General features: G+C 47.6%; 1 protein-coding gene across 1 annotated transcript in view; it reads right to left on the reverse strand.

Annotated features, from left to right (window-relative positions):
- Positions 1-637: 637 nt before the first annotated feature.
- Positions 638-17,073, reverse strand: part of LOC115117509 (immunoglobulin superfamily member 10-like) — a 19,280-nt gene continuing 2,844 nt past the window's right edge. The window contains 8 exon segments of the mRNA XM_029645980.2: positions 638-3,232; positions 3,354-3,720; positions 7,600-8,503; positions 8,903-11,308; positions 11,996-13,405; positions 13,408-13,893; positions 14,247-15,017; positions 15,572-15,962. Of these exon segments, the coding sequence (XP_029501840.2) occupies positions 1,682-3,232; positions 3,354-3,720; positions 7,600-8,503; positions 8,903-11,308; positions 11,996-13,405; positions 13,408-13,893; positions 14,247-15,017; positions 15,572-15,962 (8,286 nt within the window). The 3' untranslated portion in view covers positions 638-1,681.

Below are 17,073 nucleotides of genomic sequence, written 5' to 3' on the forward strand. Positions count from 1 at the left end.
CATGAGCGTATCAAGAGAACATCCCTGGTCATCCCTACTGCCTCTGATCTGGCAGACTCACTAAACACAAATGCTTCGCTTGTAAATTATGTCAGTGTTGGAGTGTTCCCCTGGCTATTCGTAAATAACAATAACAAAAAAACAGAACTTTTCAACTACTTACTATTTTTTAGCTACTTAGCATGTTGGCTAAGCCTTCCCCTGACCCTACCCTTAATCCTTTTATCAAATCTTTCCCCAAACCTTAAGTCAAACCCTAATGCCTAGCTAACATTAGCCAGCAAGCTGACTTTAGTCACCTAGCTTTAGTTCGTAACATATCATATGTTTTGCAAATCCGTAATACGTAGTACGTTCGAAAATTCTTAATACATTGTACCTTTTTGCTAATTCGTAACATATAATAGGAATTGTAATTGGTGACATGTCATGCAAAATGGGTGATGGAGATCCACAAATTAATTCATAACATACGAAACTTAACATATCATACTAAATGGAGTGTTTCAGATTTACATACATAATATTACGCAATGCTGAGACCAGGTTGCTCAAAACAAATCCATTCAGCCACCTTGCCTAAATCAGCTCAATTAGCTTCACATTGTCAAAACAGGACAAAATACAGTACAAGAAACACATTCCATCTTTGGTTTAATTTCATCTCCCGCGTACCATTAATTCACAAAGTAGATAATAGTTACAAAAGGAATATTATTACATAAAACCAATAATGCATTTACTTTTAGTGACAGTTCATACGATGCCCCTGAATACTGTGTAGGTGATACTTTCACCTCCATAAAAGTCGCTATTAACACCAATCAAACTCCTGCATTTGTATTGATACAAGCACTGTCAAACCATGAGAGGGGGAAGATAGACAACAACATGACAAACTAACAATGCTAATTAAAAAATATAAACAGTTAGAAAAGTGAGAAATTTGTTTTGAAAAACTGTATGATAATCCAGTGTAAAATGTATATTAAAAATGTATATTTGGCAGAATTCATTACAAAATACTGCCTGTTTATAAAGATTTATTCACAAGAAATATGAAATATGAAATGTGTCTTGAAAAGCAAAATAGTTACAAACATTCTGATAATAGAATGTTTCTGTCATTGCAGCAAATGAGTCATTACCAACACTCCAAAAAATAAAACATTGAGGAAGTGTCCACAGGGAATATAGTGAGTTTCTCTCTTCCTCTCTCCCCACAGGCTGTAATAGTAAAGTGTCTGGTCAAAACACTCAACAAGTAGCCTCACTGTAAGACCCACCTTCTAGCCCCTTGTTAAAAACACCTCAAATGAGAACCAACCGTGCGTTTCCAGACCTCTGACTCTGTTATAATAAGAATAACACCTCGCTAGTCACGACTTTCCTGGCAAAGAACAGACCCTCCTCTGTACAGCTTCTATTTTTCCTCGCTCCCTCCTCCATCCCCTCCTCCATTCCCTCCTACTTCTCTTAATAATCCTGTTCTGCTACTTGGTTGATTGATGTGAGCTGTACCGTGATCAAACTATTCCACAAACCCCGCTCCTCACAAGTCTGCATGTGGAAATTAGTCTTTCCTGACATTGTACATCATAAGAAACACTGTGAAGTTACCGTGTCTGTTAAGAGTTTATAGTCCAGGGGTTTTATATTCCCCTTTAGTCAGCGCTGGTGCTCACAGCACACGTAGATACGTGACCCTTGAGTCCGTGCCCAGGTGGTTTTTAGCCAGGCACTTGTAGGTGCCAGAATCTGCTGTAGTGGGTCTCTGGATGATCAGGGTGCCCTGAGGGTGGAGCAGCTCGCTGCCCGTGGGCCGCCCTTTTCCTGCAGTGGAGAGCACAGAGCGGTCAGGCAGCTCCCAGGTAATCTCTGGCTTTGGGATCCCGATGGCAGCACAGTTGAGCTGTATGGGCGCCGCCGCCATCGCTGTCACGGTGGGAGGGGGTCCCGTGGAAATGCGGGGAGGGTAGGCGATGATGATGACTGGCACTGTGAGAACTGCCTCGCCAGCGTCGTTCGACGCCCGACACACATAGTTTCCCCGATCGTGGAGGGTGGTGTCCTTGACAACCAGGGTCCCATTCTCCATCAGCTGGTGGCGCCCATGCACCTGCGGTCTGGCCAGGGTGTGGCCTCCAGGGATGGTCCAGTATATCCGGGGTCTGGGGCTGCCATCAGCCAGGCAGTGAAGGAACAGAGGGTTCCCAGACACACTGCGTACGATCCCTCTGGGCCTGGTGAGGATTAATGGCTTCTGACCCACCTCCAGAACTATCAGCTTCTCAATGTAGCCCACCGAGTTCTTAGCGGCACAGCGGTACTTCCCAGCGTCCTCCTTGCTGGGGTTGTAGATGACGAAGGTTCCGTCATTGCCTAGGTGTTGGCGTGAGCCCCGGTTGGAGCCCCCGGTGAAGCGGGTTCCGTTGGGTAGCAGCCAGATGATCTCTGGTGTTGGGTGACCATCTGCAGAACAGTTCATGACTGTGGTCTTCCCCATACGGGTCATTACTCTCTCGTTGAAGGGGTTCTTGAAGATAGGCCTTCGGAGCATGTCAGTGACCTCCAGCTGTACCACCATCACTGCCTCTCCACCGTCATTCCTCGCCATGCAGACGAACTCCGCCATGTCCGTCGGACGGACGTTCCGGAACTCGAGAGTTCCATTGTGATGGACGTTGATCCTGCTGCCGAAGTACGGAGCGTTCAGGAAGATGTTATCCGGCATGATCCAGGTGATCTTGGGAAGCGGGTCTCCAGTGGCCTTGCAGTCTATGAACTTCCTGGAGTATTTGGTGGCCGTGTCTTTCACTACGATCCTGTTCTGGGAGTTGCCGTTGATCACCGGAGGGTTGCCGTCGATATCTATCTTGTAAACTTTGCTGTCATCCCCGGCGGTGTTGCGAGCCAAGCACACGTACTCCCCAGCATCCACCAGCTTAACATCCTGGATGTCTAGGGAGCCGTTGATGTGCATCAGATAGCGTTCGTTGGAGGCTGCGATCATGTCGTTAGTAGGGAGCATCCACAAGATTTTGGGCTTGGGCTCGCCCGTGGCTTCGCAGTCAAAGCGGATTTTGCCTCCAGGCTTCACCTGGGCGTAGGTCCGGCTGGGCGTACGTATCCGTGGCGCTGCCGTCACCACGGTGATGTGGACGTGCATCTCGTCCTTGCCCAGCTGGTTCTCGGCGTAGCATGTGTAGTCTCCCTCTTCCGCCATGCCCACCTATAGACAGACACAACACCAGCAGTTCAGAATCAAAGGACTACATCTAGTCACATTGAGTTGACCAATGAATACTGCCCATTATTTCTATAGAGTAGCAGGCCAATGTAAGATTGCACACCTGATTAAGATAGAGTGTGCCATTGTCAAACAGGATGTATCGCCGTACACGTCCCCCTCCACTGCTGCTGTCTGACTGCAGGGCGCTGTTGACCATGGTGCCGTCCGGCAGGCCCCAGGAGATCTCTGGCTCCGGGGTTCCAGATGCCTTACAGTCCACCTTCAGGTCGTTGCCGTAGGGGACCTGCTTCTTGCCGTACGTCTTGGGCTCGATCTTGGCTGGCTTCATGGACACAGTGACCTTCATGAGCTGGAGGTCGTCTCCCACCTTGCTGCGCGCCACACACAGGTAGTCCCCAGCGTCCTTGTCATTCACAGAGTCCATGACCAAGGTGCCGTTGTCCAGGACCTGGATTCGGTTTCCCATCCTGATAAAGATATAAAAAAAGAGTTATTGTCATCATTTGAAGATAGCGACACATAACCGATAAAGCAGTGGAAAGAAACAATGACATTTATTTTTTATTTTTTTACATATAATATCGTTTTGATTTTCAACGCTTTAAAAAATGTTCAAAGATTACATTTCTTATGTTTGATTTTACAATAACATGTTCTATGTTAAAACATTATGCAGATGTACAATAGGCCATGTAGGGTTTAGACTACTGGGGAATATTTTCTGTTTTAATTGGAACACGTGATGACCTACCGATCCTCGACTTCGGCGATGTCATCTACAAAATTGCTTCCAACACTCTACTCAGCAAACTGGATGCAGTTTATCACAGTGCCATCCGTTTTGTCACTAAAGCACCTTATACCACCCACCACTGCGACTTGTACGCTCTAGTCGGCTGGCCCTCGCTACATATTCGTCGCCAGACCCACTGGCTCCAGGTCATCTACAAGTCCATGCTAGGTAAAGCTCCGCCTTATCTCAGTTCACTGGTCACGATGGCAACACCCATCCGTAGCACGCACTCCAGCAGGTGTATCTCACTGATCATCCCTAAAGCAAACACCTCATTTGGCCGCCTTTCGTTCCAGTTCTCTGCTGCCTGTGACTGGAACGAATTGCAAAAATCGCTGAAGTTGGAGACTTTTATCTCCCTCACCAACTTCAAACATCAGCTATCTGAGCAGCTAACCGATCGCTGCAGCTGTACATAGTCTATCGGCAAATAGCCCACCCACTTTTACCTACCTCATCCCCATACTGTTTTTATTTATTTACTTTTCTGCTCTTTTGCACACCAATATCTCTACCTGTACATGACCATCTGATCATTTATCACTCCAGTGTTAATCTGCAAAATTGTAATTATTCGCCTACCTCATGCCTTTTGCACACAATGTATATAATTTTTTTCCTACTGTGTTATTGACTTGTTAATTGTTTACTCCATGTGTAACTCTGTGTTGTCTGCTCACACTGCTATGCTTTATCTTGGCCAGGTCGCAGTTGCAAATGAGAACTTGTTCTCAACTAGCCTACCTGGTTAAATAAAGGTGTTCTCAACTAGCCTACCTGGTTAAATAAAGGTGTTCTCAACTAGCCTACCTGGTTAAATAAAGGTGTTCTCAACTAGTCTACCTGGTTAAATAAAGGTGTTCTCAACTAGTCTACCTGGTTAAATAAAGGTGTTCTCAACTAGTCTACCTGGTTAAATAAAGGTGTTCTCAACTAGTCTACCTGGTTAAATAAAGGTGTTCTCACTAACTAGCTGGTTAAATAAAGGTGTTCTCAACTAGTCTACCTGGTTAAATAAAGGTGTTCTCAACTAGTCTACCTGGTTAAATAAAGGTGTTCTCAACTAGTCTACCTGGTTAAATAAAGGTGTTCTCAACTAGTCTACCTGGTTAAATAAAGGTGTTCTCAACTAGTCTACCTGGTTAAATAAAGGTGTTCTCAACTAGTCTACCTGGTTAAATAAAGGTGTTCTCAACTAGTCTACCTGGTTAAATAAAGGTGAGAAAAAAAAAAAAAAAAAAAAAAAGCAGTCTTGTCATCATGTGAACAGCGTCTAATGACTTCTCCTCCTGCTTGGTACTTCCATCCATCTCCATTTACAAAACAAACATACGTTGAATGTTGTGCCTGCTACACCCCACAGACTGTCCACTAGGTAGGGCCCGTGCTCATGGAACTGACACACAGAGACAGGGGGATGGGGGGACCGAGTGATGCCATTCTTACAGGGCCAGACAGGCTTACAGCAGATCAGCATATGTGTATTTCACCTTGGTCTGTCTTTTCTCAAGGCCGTTGGCAATGACTCACAATAATGGTTTGTTCCGAATCCTACTACAGTTGCAGACAGTTGCAGACAGTAATAAAGCACTTAATAGAAAACTTGTCAGGGTTGCCAAGACAGCCACCATAACAGTTTAAATCAAACAAGAAACACAGGGAGGGGGAAAGCATTCCACTAAGTGTCATTATTTACAAAATGCAGCTAATGAAATAGGTGGGAAAGAATGATTCAATGGACTGAACAGTGAATCAAACCATTCAGCTAATGAAATAGGAGGGAGTGGGGGGAATAACAATTCCATGACCAGTGAATCAAACCATTTAGCTAATTAAATAGGGGGGGAATAACGATTCAATGAACTGACCAGTGAATCAAACCATTTAGCTAATGAAATAGGGGGATGACGATTAAATGAACTGACCAGTGAATCAAACCATTTAGCTAATGAAATAGGAGGTGGTGGGGGGAATAACGATTCAATGACCAGTGAATCAAACCATTATAAAATGCCTTTTTTTACTGTTACATTCACAAAATAATTGTTGTGGGTTTTTTTGGGGGTCAATGTTCTACATAAGTCTCTGTCACGAAATATGTACAAGCTCTATTTTCAGTGGTTGCATGCAGAGAGGATACATGGCAGAATGTCAACGACATTATTAGGAGCAATATAAAGTCCCCCACCAGCAGGCCAATGTTCTTCTGGTTCTCTCAAGTTCCTCTTTAAAGAACTCTGACTGGGTCCTTGCTCAAATAAAATAAAACTTGTTCATGTTGATATCCAGACTAAATGCCGTCGTCTTCGCTTGTTATTTTGGAAAATAACCCCCTCAGTTATTCTGGTCTCAGGTTTTCACCAGCTTTTAACAACCACTGCTAATAGAGAAAACATTAAGAGGCTGACGAAGGTCATTCGACTGGGTCATGTTCATTGGGTTTAACAGCATGCTAAGGCTTGTCATGATGACCATGTTATGGGCTCAGTGGAAGGCAACAGTGTACCTTTTTGTCCTCGGAGATATCCCTGCTCATTAATTAACATGCAGCTGTAGATCAGATGTTTAGTTCATGCTAATGATCATTAGCGATGTCATCTGAATATCAATACAAAGGAAACCTTTTCCTGGAAAGGTCCAAACATGTAAGCCCACTTGCGTGAGTGTTGAAATGTTGGTACTGAAACGAATAAAAACAATTGCCTGTATAAATTGAAATATTATTGTCACCACAACATCAGGCTTAGAGGACATGAACACTGGCACGCTATTCTTTTGAAAACAAAGTCCACTGTTAATTATAAACACACTCAGACGAAAGCGAGCCAAACATCCTTTTCCTTCCAATTGATACTTGGATTTTCAGATCTAAAGGACTTTCACATGCAGCTCCAGTTTCTTCTAGATTACATTAATCAGGATAATACCCTGTCCGTTGAGCTATCGGATCGGTTATACCTTAATAAATCCACACGCTCAAGGAGCTCAAGCATCTTATTTACCTTCTCTCCTGATGTAAAACACACGGGGATCGACTAATCTGACTCATATAGAAACATTAAACACCATTATTCCCTATGTGAGGGGTAGCACGCTGAGGGGCAATGCAGGAAGCTGAATATGAGGGGAAAATGGAGACCCTAAACCAGAAGTTTCAAATGAAAACAGAGATACTGTAAAGTGTAACAGAGCAGTCTTTACATGATGTGTTTCAGTCTGTCTTTATTTTCTCTGTTTTCCATCCACGTTTCTGGACATTTTCAAACGACAGGGTTTTAGGTGCTCAGTGCTAACTCAACCTTATACTGGAGAGGCACAATACCTCTCGCTGGAGAACCCCAGTTGAAGCTTTCTGGAAACACAAGTAAATCATTTGGGGAGAAGTTACAATAATATCTATTTTGGTGTTTTTAAACAGCTGTGTTGTAGCACGGAAAACCTGGATACCTTTCAGTGTGTTCGCATGTTTATCTGCTGGCGTGCGATTGTGCCTGTGTACGTCTCAGGATAGTCTGTGTGATTACGTGTGTAATACAGACTAAGTAATCATTACCTGTGCCACTGGTCCACCACAGCCTTGGACGGTAGTCTCCAGATGATCCTGGGTTTGGGGTCTCCGGTGGCCGAGCAGTTCAGCCTCAGCTGGTCCCCATACGCCAGCTCTGTCCTGCGGTGTGACGCCTCCACGATCTCAGGAGCCATCTCCTTCTTCTTCTCCACAGTCAGCGTCACCACCCTGCGCTCTGACCCTGTAGAGCTGGTGACGATGCACTCGTACTTCCCACTGTCCGAGGCGGCCGTATCGGTCAGGTGGAGCGTCCCGTTAGCGAACACAGACACCCTGGGGTCCACAGAGGGCTTCAGGGGCCGTACTGCCGTTCCATCATAGAGGACCCAGTGCACGGTGGGCTGGGGGCTGCCCTGAGCGGTACAGGGTAACCACAGGCTCTGACCCACACCGGTCCGGACCTGCTGTCGTTTGGCCTCCAGGATACCAGGAGGTGCTGCCACCACCTGCAGTCTGACAGTGGCAGTGTCGGCTCCTGCTGGGTTACTGGCGATGCACTTGTAGTGGCCCCGGTCATACACAGACACCTGTTTGATGAGCAGAGTGCCCTCTGGGGTCACTGACACTCTGGAACCCGAGTTGTGGCCCCTGACTTGGGTGCGGTTGGCCAGGATCCAGGAGACCAGAGGGGCGGGGCGGCCCTCCACCTTGCACTTCATCTCCACTGTCTTCCCAGAGTGGGATTTGATCTCCCGTACCTTGGGCTCCAGGATGCGTGAGGGGTAGGCCACTACGGACAGGGTGACCAGGAGCTTGTCCGACCCCTGATCGTTCTCAGCCAGGCAGAGGTATTGACCACGGTCTTTGATATTTGCATTCTGGATGGATAGAGTGCCGTTCGGGAACACTTCAAACTTGCTCATCTTGCCGTTGATGGTCATTGTGCTTCCTGAAAGGGAGCGAGAGAGAGGGGAAGAGGGACAATGGTATAGAGAGGAAGAGAGTTGGAAAAAGAGAGAGATAGAGAAAGAGAGAGATATGGGGAGAAAAGAGATGGAGAGAGAGATATGGAGAGAAAGATGAGCGAGAGGAATAGAGAGAGAGAGAGAGAGAGAGAGAGAGAGAGAGATGGAAAAAGAGAAAGATGGAAAGAGAGAGAGATATGGGAGAAATAGAGATGGAGAGAGATATGGAGAGAGATATGGAGAGAGAGATATGGAGAGAGATATGGAGAGAGAGAGAGAAAGAGATGGCGGAAGCGAGAGAGAATATATAAATGAACATTATAGCTTCATTCCAAAGTAGCTTTATAACATTCTTAATATCTATATCCTGTTATTTTCCATACCAGTGCTTGAAGAGAAGCGTTTCCAGCTGATGGTGGGTTCAGGGCTGCCCGCGGCCTCACAGGGAAGGAAGGCGTCTGAGTTGGACAGGACAGTGAAGCTGGCAGCGTTGCCTCCCACGATCCTGGGCTTGGTGAGCATGTCCTTGGTGGACCGCTCAAAGCCCACAATGTTAGCCATTGTCGTATCATAGCCGGTGATGTGGGTATAGGCATTGGAGATGGCATCGTCTATGTCCTTGCTGCTATAGGGGGCTTTGGCGTGCCCCTGCTCTGCTTCCAGAATAGTCAGTGTGTCAAAGGTCAGGGTATTGTCTGGGCCACTGCTGGCCCTGTTACTGGACACCTTGGGCCTGGTTCTCCTGATCATGGGTCTCTGTGTGATTTGGTAACGGCTGTCTCTCCCTGACGGGAGCCTGATGTTAGTGTTCACTCTGATGGGGTCTATGTTAGTCTGGACGCGGGTTGATGATGTAGTGTAAGGCCTTGAGGTGGTGGTTGGATAAGTTGTGGGAGAGGTCATTCTGGGCCTGGTGGTGGAAGTGTAGGCTCGTGGACGGTTAGTGGAGGACTTCATCTCATCTGTCCAGTTCTCATTATCGTATGAGTCGGAGTCTGTGGTGGTTTCTCCCACGGAGGTCATGTCAGTGGACACAGTCACTGCAGACCTATCTGGTTCTCTGGACGGCGTGTACAGGGGGTTGGAGACGGAGACGGTATGTGTGGGATATGTGGTGGTCTCCACGGTGGTTTCCATGGAAGTTTCTGTGGGTGATGTGGTGGTCTCCACGGTGGTTTCCATGGTAGTTTCTGTGGGATATGTGGTGGTCTCCACGGTGGTTTCCATGGTAGTTTCTGTGGGATATGTGGTGGTCTCCATGGTGGTCTCCATGGTGGTCTCCATGGTGGTCTCCATGGTGGTTTCTAAGGGATATGTGGTGGTCTCCATGGTGGTCTCCATGGTGGTTTCTGTGGGATATGTGGTAGTCTCCATGGTGGTTTCTATGGGATATGTGGTGGTTTCCATTATGGTTTCTGTGGGAGATGTGGTGGTCTCCATGGTGGTCTCCATGGTGGTTTCTGTGGGAGATGTGGTGGTCTCCATGGTGGTCTCCATGGTGGTCTCCATGGTGGTTTCTAAGGGATATGTGGTGGTCTCCATAGTGGCTTCTACGGGATATGTGGTGGTCTCCATGGTGGTTTCCATGGTGGTTTCTGTGGGATATGTGATGGTCTCCATGGTGGTTTCCATAGTGGCTTCTACGGGATATGTGGTGGTCTCCATGGTGGTCTCCATGGTGGTTTCCATGGTGGTTTCTGTGGGATATGTGGTGGTCTCCATGGTGGTTTCCATAGTGGCTTCTACGGGATATGTGGTGGTCTCCATGGTGGTCTCCATGGTGGTTTCCATGGTGGTTTCTGTGGGATATGTGGTGGTCTCCATGGTGGTCTCCATGGTGGTTGAAGGCTCTGTTGATTCTATGGTGGTGCTGGGGGCTTCCGTAGTTGTTATGTTTTTTTTTAAAGGCCTCCTGCCCCTGAAAGGCCTCCTGCCCCCTAACCCTCCATTTGGCCTCCGGTTTCCCCCAAATCTACGGGATAGGTACCCCCCTGACCCGCCATTTGGTCTCCGGTTTCCCCCAAATCTACGGGATAGGTACCCCGCTGACCCTCCAGATTCAGACACAGAGGACGAGGCCTCAGAGTCAGGCAATGAATCTCCATAGTCATCGTCTGATGAGATTTCTGGGGTCTGTCTGTGTTTACCTGCTCTAGACGGTGACTCGGTCACAGGTTCAGCCAGAGACCGCTGGGTGGGAAGTGCGTTTGTGGTTGTAGTTGTGGTGGTGGTTGGTTGGACTATTGTTGAGCCCTCTGGGGTGGTTGAGGGCCTGGCTGGTTTACGTAGCCTGTTGACTATTTCCCTCTGCCTGTCCCTGTTCCCAAACAGCTTGCCCCAGATGATCTTACCACGGACCATCTTGGAGGCATTTGTGGTTGTGATGGTGGAGGTTGTTGGTTCATCTGTTGTGCTCGTCATAGGGTTGTGTGTTGGGTCAGACTCTGGGGCATTAGTGGAGGTCATGTAGCTGCTGGATACCTCACCTCTGGACTGAGAGTGAGAGGAAGTGGGCTGGGTGGTGAAAGGGGACTGAGAGTGAGTGGAGGTGGGCTGGGTGGTGGTGGGGGACTGAGAGTGAGTGGAGGTGGGCTGGGTGGTGGTGGGGGACTGAGAGTGAGTGGAGGTGGGCTGGGTGGTTGTGGTGGGGGATTCTGTTGAGTATGTGGTGGTCGGTCTCTCTGTTCTTCCTAGAGAGGAGCTAGGGACGTTGGGAGTTTTAGGAGATGTTGTTGGTGTGACGACCCGCTGACCACCTATCTTCTTCTCATCTTCATCACAGTCACAGTCTGAAAAAGCAACAACAATAACAATCATCATCATCATGGCTATCATCAGCATCACCATCATGGCTATCATCACTATCATTATCATCGTCATGGCTATCATCACTATCATTATCATCATCATCATCATCATGGCTATCATCACTATCATCATCATCATCATCATCATCATCATCATAGCTATCATCATCATCATCATCATCATGGCTATCATCACTATCATTATCATCATCATCATCATCATGGCTATCATCACTATCATTATCATCATCATCATCATCATGGCTATCATCACTATCATCATCATCATCATCATCATCATCATGGCTATCATCACTATCATCATCATCATCATCATCATCATCATCATCATCATGGCTATCATCATCATCATCATCATCATGGCTATCATCACTATCGTCATCATCATGGCTATCATCATCATCATCATCATCATCATGGCTATCATCATCATCATCATCATCATGGCTATCATCACTATCGTCATCATCATCATCATCATGGCTATCATCATCATCATCATCATCATCATCATCATCATCATGGCTATCCTCATCACCATCATCATCTTTTGGCTCTTCCTCATGGCTCAAGTCTCTCAACAAAGATAACGTCAACATCAAAGACAAGAAACTACAGTACATATTTCAACAACATGACATAACTTACCCGTGGTTAGCTCCATAGTGTTGGGTACTGTGCTGCTGCCTTGCTTCTTCACAATGTTAGGCTGTTTGAGTTTGTTCAGGATGGACTGGATGTCTGTGATCCGGTTGGGCTTGATGAACCTCCTCCTGCCAGGGAAGTTCCTCCTCCGGCCCCCTCCTCTTCCTCCTCCTCCTCTGCCCTTCATAGGAGGGATGATATGGATCTGCTGGCGGGAGATGATGGTGGAGCCTGCAGGCAGACGGGGGGACTTGATCCTCTGGGTGGTGTGGAAGGTGATCTCATCCTGCTCTCTCTCTGTGGTGGTGACTGCAGTGAAGGTGGTCTGGCTGTCTGGGTCAGTGGCTGTGTGGATCTCAGGCTCTCTGTTGGGTGATCTGGGACTGTCCATCATGGGGGTGACATTGGGGTCCGTGAGGAGCGATAGCACCGCCCCGGTGGAGGTATCTGGTTCTGCAGGTGTTTCTCTGGAGAACAGGATCTGTGTCTCGTCTGTGGTGTTGGTCACGGCGAGGAGGAGCGTGACGGGTTGTCTCAGAGGTACTGTCGTGTTCCTCTCCAAAGAGTACGACTCACCACTAGACCCACTAATTCTGGGGCTGTATTGAAAGACGGCCTGAGTTTCATTGATACTTCCTGTGTTGTGGTTGCTGTGGGTGAATGTGGACTCGATGGGTGTGGCGTCTGACCGGGTGTATGAATCTGTCGTCAGTGTTGTCACTCTGTCAGTATTTTCTGTTGTTACAGTGAAACTAGTCCGACTGTCATCTGGGATCTCCATGGTTCTCATGACACTGGTTTCACTGTTGTCGGTGGTTGCCATGACATTATTCTGATTGTTTAAATTCTCTATGCTTGCAGTTACACCCATCATACTTTCATCTGGAGAATCTGTGGTTGGCATGACGCTGCTTGGTAAAACAATGAGTCCGTCTTCATGAGACAGACCCTCCCCAGATCCAGCATCCGGGTCCCCAGACATGTCAGGCTCTGAATCTCCTTTTTCTTTCGCACTCTTTGTCTTTGTTGTTGAACCACCTTGGGCCTTCTTCATGAACTCTGCAAATCTCTGGATGTCTACTTTCCTGGAGGCTTGATCAAATACCCTCCTGTTGCTCCATATGCGCCTGCTGCTGGCTGGGCTCCTCCTTCTCCCCCAAGAGCCCGCTGATCCTCTGCCCTGAGAGGAAGACCTGAGTCTGGGGTAGGGCCTGTCTGATGTGATGGTCCTGGACTCCTGGATAGTTCTGTTAGAGAGGCTGGAGGAAGGGACCTCATTGTGGGAATCCTCCCTCTCCTCTATGGCCCCGTCAACCTCAACCAAAGCCTCCGCCCCTGACCCCTCTCTATCCACCACTGTCACCTTCCTGGACCCCTCCCCAGTGACTGTCACTTGGGATGTCAACAGGTCCACCCCAGGTAGTTAGCATTGAGACACCTGTAAAATCCCCGGTCTCTGGAGGTCAGATCTTTTATTCCTAGAGTCCCATTCCTATAGAGCTTCCTGTTCCCATAGGATTTATCCAGCACTGTGTGGTCAGGTAGAATCCACTGGACCGAGGCCTCAGGGTTGCCTGCGGACCCACAGTCTAGAACCAGGCTCTGGCCCAGAGGCCGTGAGAGCTTGACCCCGTTGACCTCCTCCTCCTCCACATCGGGAGACAGCACGGTGACCCGGAAGCTGAGCACGTCTGCGTCCAGGTAGTTAGTGGCGATGCAGCGGTAAAGGCCAGTGTCTGAGGTGTCTGTTCCTCTCAGGGTCAGCCTCCCATCAGCGGTGATCACTATCCTGCGGTCCTCACTGGAGTAGGGTGCCCGCACCTTACTGCCGTCCGATAAGATCCACTCTACAGAGGGTTTTGGTTCCCCAAAGGTCTTGCAGTTGAGCTCCACCACCCCACCTTAAAATCACAACAAGAATCACATCAATATTTTTTTTGTTTTTTAATATATTTTTTTAATTAAATGCACATTGCTATATTGTTGTTCTTGAAAGTATGTTACAGTATATGGGGCGGCAGGGTAGCCTAGTGGTTAGAGCATTGAACTAGTAACCGAAAGGTTGCAAGTTCAAACCCCCGAGCTGACAAGGTACAAATCTGTCGTTCTGCCCCTGAACAGGCAGTTAACCCACTGTTCCTAGGCTGTCATTGAAAATAAGACTGACTTGCCTAGTTAAATAAATAATAAATATATACATTATATGGGCACATTTCTACCCATCCACGACACATTGTGTACTGTAGGACCCCACCTATGAGGACAGAGTGCTCAGTCTGGGTCTGGTTGTCTCGTTTGATGATGGTCCAGCTGTAACGGTCCCTCCTCTGTGACACCTTGTTCTCCACACGCAGGTTGACCACTGACCTGTACTTAATGTGCAAGGTGGAGAATGTGGTTGTAGTGCGGTCCAGCTGAAAGTTGACCTCTCCTTGCATCAACCACGCGGGTGAAGCCTTAATCTCAGCCTCAATGTCTGTGTGGATTTCATCATGTCCCTCCTTTGGTCTGATCTGGCTGTACTTGTAGATCATGTCTGGGGTCCTGGAGAGCATCAACCCTCTCTCTAGCCTCATGGGAACGTCACTGTACGTAGCCAGGATGCGCCAGAGCTGTTGGATGTGGTCGTAGTCAATATTACAAACCAGCCATGTAGAGATGGTGGTGGAGAGCATGGTCACGTTCTTCTCTCCCTCCTCCACCTGGGTTAGAGTCAGGTTCTCCATGGCTGATGGTCTCTGGACTGTGCAGGTAAGGCTAGCGTCATTGTGGAACTGAGCTGTCAGATTCATCTGCAGAGATCCAATGGGAGCGATGAAGTCCCGGGGGGAGACAGGGGTGTAATCCCCCTCGTCCAGGCTGACGTTCCTCTGCTTCAGATGGGGGTGGATCCAGGGCTTGGTACAGGTGAAGGCATCACGGGGAAGCTGGGTTAGGCTTTTGCCTCTAGAGGGAGCGGGGGTCTCACAGATGGGGCAGGCCTGACCTCTGGCAAACTTTCTGTCTCGCTTGCATTTCAGCACAGCTGAAAAACAAGTTCATGGTTGAATTTAGATTTACATTTTCATGTCATGATTTAATAATTTCCATGTTTTCACACTCCTTCAAAATGTTGTTTATGATACTGTTCTAAATCACAGTTGGTATTAAGAAATAATCAATGAGTATCTGGAGATATATTTACATTTGCTGATGTCATTATTTGATGAAACAGTAGAGCCTTTGTTCCCACCTTTTAGCCATTTTAAGTACTATATGTCACGCTGAGATTGAAAAAAGTGAAACAGCTGTGTTTCCAACAATCTGTCCCCATGAAAGATTTATCTGTCTTGGTTGGACTAGCATGGTTTTCCTGTTGGAGGTTGTCCCACGCAACATCACTTTACTGAATAAATAAATGTTTTTCACTCTGTTTCATGGTATAAATTCATGCATGTAGAGATTCCACCAGATGTACCCTGGTCTTCCCTGATTTATTCCAATTTATGATAAATTTTTATGTATAGTAACTGGCAACAGAACTACTCAGTTTAGTGAAACATTCAGAATATTGCACACAGAAATGTACTATATCTTTACCTGCATTTCTCTCCGCCCACTCTGGGAACCAAGCCATGCGACAGTCGCAGGACCAGGGGTTGCCGTGGAGATAGACATTCTCCAGCTGAGAGCAGCCTGTGAAGACGTCTTTGGGTAAGCTGGCGAGGAGGTTATCAGACAGGTGGATGTTCCTGACGGAGGACACCTTGAACACTTGGCTGTGCCTCAGCGTGATGAAGGTATCCGGGTGGAGCTGCTGGAGCAGGTTGCCCTCCAGGTGGACCAGCTGTAACGTGGTGAGACCGTAGAACGCCTCCGGGTTGATGAATTCGATGCGGTTGTGGTCCATGTGGAGTCGTACCAGTCCCTCCAGGCCTTGGAAGATGTCCTTGTTGATCTCCTTCACTCTGTTGTAGCTCATCTTCAGGACCTAAAAAAACACAAGTTGTAGTCACAAAAAGGCATCTAGAGCGCTGGAGAACGAGTGTGCCACTGCTAACTTGTTTGAAACACTTCAATAGAAAAACAGTGTCATAAAAGCATCTGGCCAGAGATGTCTGGGAGCACTTCCAGAAGTCAGCTGTTTACTCTTTCAACAAGAGTAAATCAAAGCAGTTGTTGTAAGGACCGACGCCGGAGATGAGAAGCAGGTACGGGGAGTCAAACATTTAATCCGGAACAGACAGGGAACAAGACAGTAACAGCGTCAGCACACGGGTATATAAGGACATATGGACATTAATGTAGAAGCAGGGAACAGAGTGGGGGAACCAGACAGACATAGGGAAGGTAATGACAGAGGTGAGTCCAGGCGAGTCCGTGTCAGGAGAAAGGTAGGTGTGCGTAATGATGATGGCAGGAGTGCTGGGGAGCGTGTCGCCCTCGGGCATCCGGGGGCGTGTCGGGGGGGAGCGTGTCGCCCTCGGGCACCGGGGGGGAGCGTGTCGCCCTAGGGCACTGGGGGGAAGAGCGTGTCGCCCCGAGCACCGGGGAGCGTGTCGCCCTCGAGCACCGGGGGGCGTAACAGTTGTAAAGTGATGCAGTCCAAATCCCCCTAACCCTAACCCTCAGGGCCTACAAATGGTTCTGGAATATAATATAATATTAACACCACGGACAAAGACTAGTAACATCTTTTCCCAAGAAGAATTGCACTTTGCATTGCTGTTTGAAAAATGTTTACTGTAAGGAAGTAACTTGTATTTGTTAATGTCTTAGCATGCTTGGTTCTGTAGCTCCACTAGATTGGGAAAAGCCTGCTCATCATTTTGTGTTTGGTTGATGGTGGTGTAAAAACGCTGTCTAAGGCACCGCTCCAGAATCTCCCATAAGTGTTCAGTTGGGCTGAGATCTGGTGATGGAGATGCCATGTTTACATCAGACCATCCAGTGACCACTTGTACCCTGTGGATGGGGGCATAACCATGGTAGCCAAATTATGGGCGAAAAGAAAAGACCTGCCTAGCTGTTTAAAAAAATAATATATATGATTATTTACAATGACGGCCTACCCCGGCCAAACTTGGACAACGCTGGGCCAA

Source organism: Oncorhynchus nerka, linkage group LG11, assembly GCF_034236695.1.
Source record: "Oncorhynchus nerka isolate Pitt River linkage group LG11, Oner_Uvic_2.0, whole genome shotgun sequence".
Lineage (NCBI taxonomy): Eukaryota > Metazoa > Chordata > Actinopteri > Salmoniformes > Salmonidae > Oncorhynchus > Oncorhynchus nerka.